This window comes from Merops nubicus, unplaced genomic scaffold (genome assembly GCF_000691845.1).
Source record: "Merops nubicus isolate BGI_N331 unplaced genomic scaffold, ASM69184v1 scaffold19007, whole genome shotgun sequence".
NCBI classification, from domain to species: Eukaryota; Metazoa; Chordata; class Aves; order Coraciiformes; family Meropidae; genus Merops; species Merops nubicus.
In genome coordinates, this window is record NW_008621208.1 from 1 (window position 1) to 3262 (window position 3262).

General features: G+C 36.9%; 1 protein-coding gene across 1 annotated transcript in view; it reads left to right on the top strand.

Moving 5' to 3' along the window:
• Positions 1 to 1535: 1535 nt before the first annotated feature.
• Positions 1536 to 3262, top strand: part of SLC4A10 (solute carrier family 4, sodium bicarbonate transporter, member 10) — a gene marked incomplete at its 5' end in the record, with an annotated part of 55083 nt that continues 53356 nt past the window's right edge. The window contains one exon of the mRNA XM_008944395.1: positions 1536 to 1724. Coding sequence (XP_008942643.1) covers positions 1536 to 1724 — 189 coding nt within the window. The remainder of the gene's footprint in view (positions 1725 to 3262) is intronic.

Below are 3262 nucleotides of genomic sequence, written 5' to 3' on the forward strand. Positions count from 1 at the left end.
CCGTGGGTGTATCCCATCGGGTCCCACATCACTCTGCGTTGTGAGACGCGGATACATCCCTCATGTTTGCATCTGTTGGCAGCTGCATTTATCTGTGGACCCAACCTGGTCATTTTGTTTGTGTGTCATCATAGAAATGTAGATTTGTTGGCAGCCTCTTCATAATAAGTGAAACATGGAGGTCATTTGCTGTTCAGCTCTTAAAGCAGCTATGTATATGATACATTGGCTTGTTATGTGGCTATAGAGAGTTTCAGAAAATCTGTTGTGTTTTTTTAAATGTGCATACAGTGCATAGTTGACTGTTAGCAATTAAACTCTGCTTTTAACTGACATAATTATTGAATGCCTTTTGTTATCTTGCTTCTTTTCTCTTGCTCTTGGCAATTATCAAAGACTGACAAATTATGTCTCTACGGATGATGCATCTGCTTTTTATTTTACTGTTCTGCTTGCTTTTCAACTGAATTTACTGATAGCTATGAATCTGACGCCAGCACAGAATCGTGAGCTGTCTGAAATTTCAGTACAAGGAGTTTTTGAGTCAGCTTATTATGTCACTATTTTTGTGCAGTACAGTGTCTTCCAACAGATATACAAGGACAGTGTGTACTTAAATGCTGTTTTACTTATTTGGATACAGAATTTCTTTCCTTCCCTTCTTTTTCTGTTAAGCGTTATTAACTGGTGCTAGCAGAAATTTCTCGAATGATTTTTTAAAATCCCACAAAATTGCCAACAGTTCTTTCCCTTTTGAAATATCTAATGCACAGATTTACAAATAATTCTGGATATTAATTTGTAAGATTGTTTTCTGCCAGTGTACTGCAAAGACGGTTGTAATTTCTTACATACGTTTCACTCACACCTCCATGTAATACTTCTCTTGCAGGAACATGCACATTCAGCAGTAGAATGAGGTCCTAAGTATTTGCAAATAATGCAGCAATTTTTCCTTTATTATTTTATCTGATTTTTTTTATATTGTACTGAAAGTATTGTAATTACAGTTATAAGAAATAAAGAGCTAAACTGTGATCTTCTGTGGGTAAGTATAAAGGGAGTAAAAAAGTTTTTTTCACAGCATGCCAGTCCTTTGTACAAATAGGTAGAGGTTATTTGGAGAAGATAAAAAAAGACACCTTATACACACCATAATCCTCGGTTTAAATGCATTAAGTATGAGAGTGTTTAGGGGCTGACTTCAAAGTTACATGGATGACCTTAATTTGGGAATTGCATATCTTTGGAGGGATTGATCTGTTACATAAAGCATGGTGGTTGGTTTGTTGTGTGTGGTTTTTTGTTTAGTTTAGTTTAGTTTAGTTTTGTTTTGTTTTGTTTTTGTTTTTGTTTTTGTTTTGTCCTGAAAGTGAAACACTTGTAGATAAAACCTACCCTTTAATTGTTCTATTAAAGGAACTGATAACTTTCATTTTTAATCCTCTAGGGTTAGTATTACTTATTATTGCAATTTAAAAAATAAAATATTTCCTCTTTCCCCTCTTTTGTAATGTTTATGTATATATTTTCAGACATGATTCTGGACCAGCAGGTGGGTTCTGGACAGCTCAGTGAGGATGTTCGTCACAGAGTGCATGAGGCATTACTGAAACAGCATCACCATCAGAACCAGAAGAAGCTGAGCAACAGGATCCCAATTGTGAGATCCTTTGCTGATATTGGAAAGAAGCAGTCTGAGCCCCATTCCATGGATAAAAATGGTAATGCCTTGCTTTATTTTGCATTTTGAGCTTTTAGTAACATCTGCCTATTCCGTATCGCATGTGCTTTGTACCCACAGTTTGAACTCAGTATGATTCTGCCCTGAAAAGCTACTGTGTAGAAAGTGATACCTTTTACATGACAGTGCTGCTTCTTATGCATTTAGTAACACACTTGTTTAAGTTTGAAATTCATGTATCCTGCACAGTTCAGGGCTGTGCAGAGAAGTTCAGGGGAACTAGCTCAGGTACTGGAGGCAGGCTAGCTGTGTCAGTGTGCCATGCTGTCCTGGGTAACTGGCATATCACATCATCCCAGGTGCAGCACAGCTTGGGTAGACATGGTGTTTAAGACATCTGTGTGCTCCTTCAGACTGAGATTGAGCATCTTTGCAGTGTTGCTCTGAACTGTGGACAAGCTCTATTAGTGCCAGAAATGCGATATGATTATTTTTTACTTCTGTTGACTATCCAGGGCCTATTTAGTAAAAATGTAATGGATTGTTGGAATGGTTTCTAAATCTATGATGGTGTACGCATTAGCTAGTGTTCAGCTGGTGCTTCAAACTTCATAGTTGAGTTTGAGGGGCTGGAAAATGAGAAACACTTTCAAGGTGACACTGTTGCAAAAACTGTGTCTCATTCTCTCAGAAGATCACGTTTCAGAAAATGACATTCACAAAAATGAGAGAGTACATTTGCAGAGTAATCATACAGTAAAATACTGGCTTAACATTTTTCTTTCTTACTTTACATAAGCCTTTATAAGCTGTACCATAGTTTAGATTACACATAATGAATGATCATTTCTTTTTGCCTCTTCCTTATTTACATAAACACATATCTATTAAACATACTGCCAAATTTTGCAGATATTTACAATTAACTCACTAGAGTTGTACACTGCAGAATTACTGAGCATGTATATCCAGTATAATCACAATACCTGCATCATTTTCTGTCTGAACACTATTGGACCGTAGTGACTCTTATTCTAGAAATTACCTTAGCTTTAATGAAATCTCAGCCTCTTCTGGTGTCTCTCTGGTTCAGGGCCCTACTGAGCTCTCCTGGGAAGTTACAGGGGATGTGGGGAGTGAGGAAATGGCTGTAGCACAGGAAAGGTGTAGGATGAGAGAGGCAGATGAGTGCTGTGAGGCATAGGGCAGAAGGGGAAGTAGTAGTAGTGTGGCTGATCCAGAAAGGTGGGACTGTTGGTATAAAGATTAACTTTGGTTTCAAGGAAGGACCTTTTGTTTCAATCATTGCCATATAAAGTTTTAATAGGTAATTCTGAATCTAGCTGGTTCCCTGGAGAAGACTCTCAGGCCTAAAAGGCAGCATATAATTTCATCTGAAGAGGATATTAAATGGAAATATGCTAATTATGCAAAAATATAATTTTAATAGTAAGGAAAATAGTATTTATTAAGGTATTTATTATTTTATTTATGCATATGGAGGCACAAGAGTAAAATTAAGTAGGATGACTGTCCATCCTTTTTAAAGTAACTGTCCTGTTGATTTGTGCAATTCCT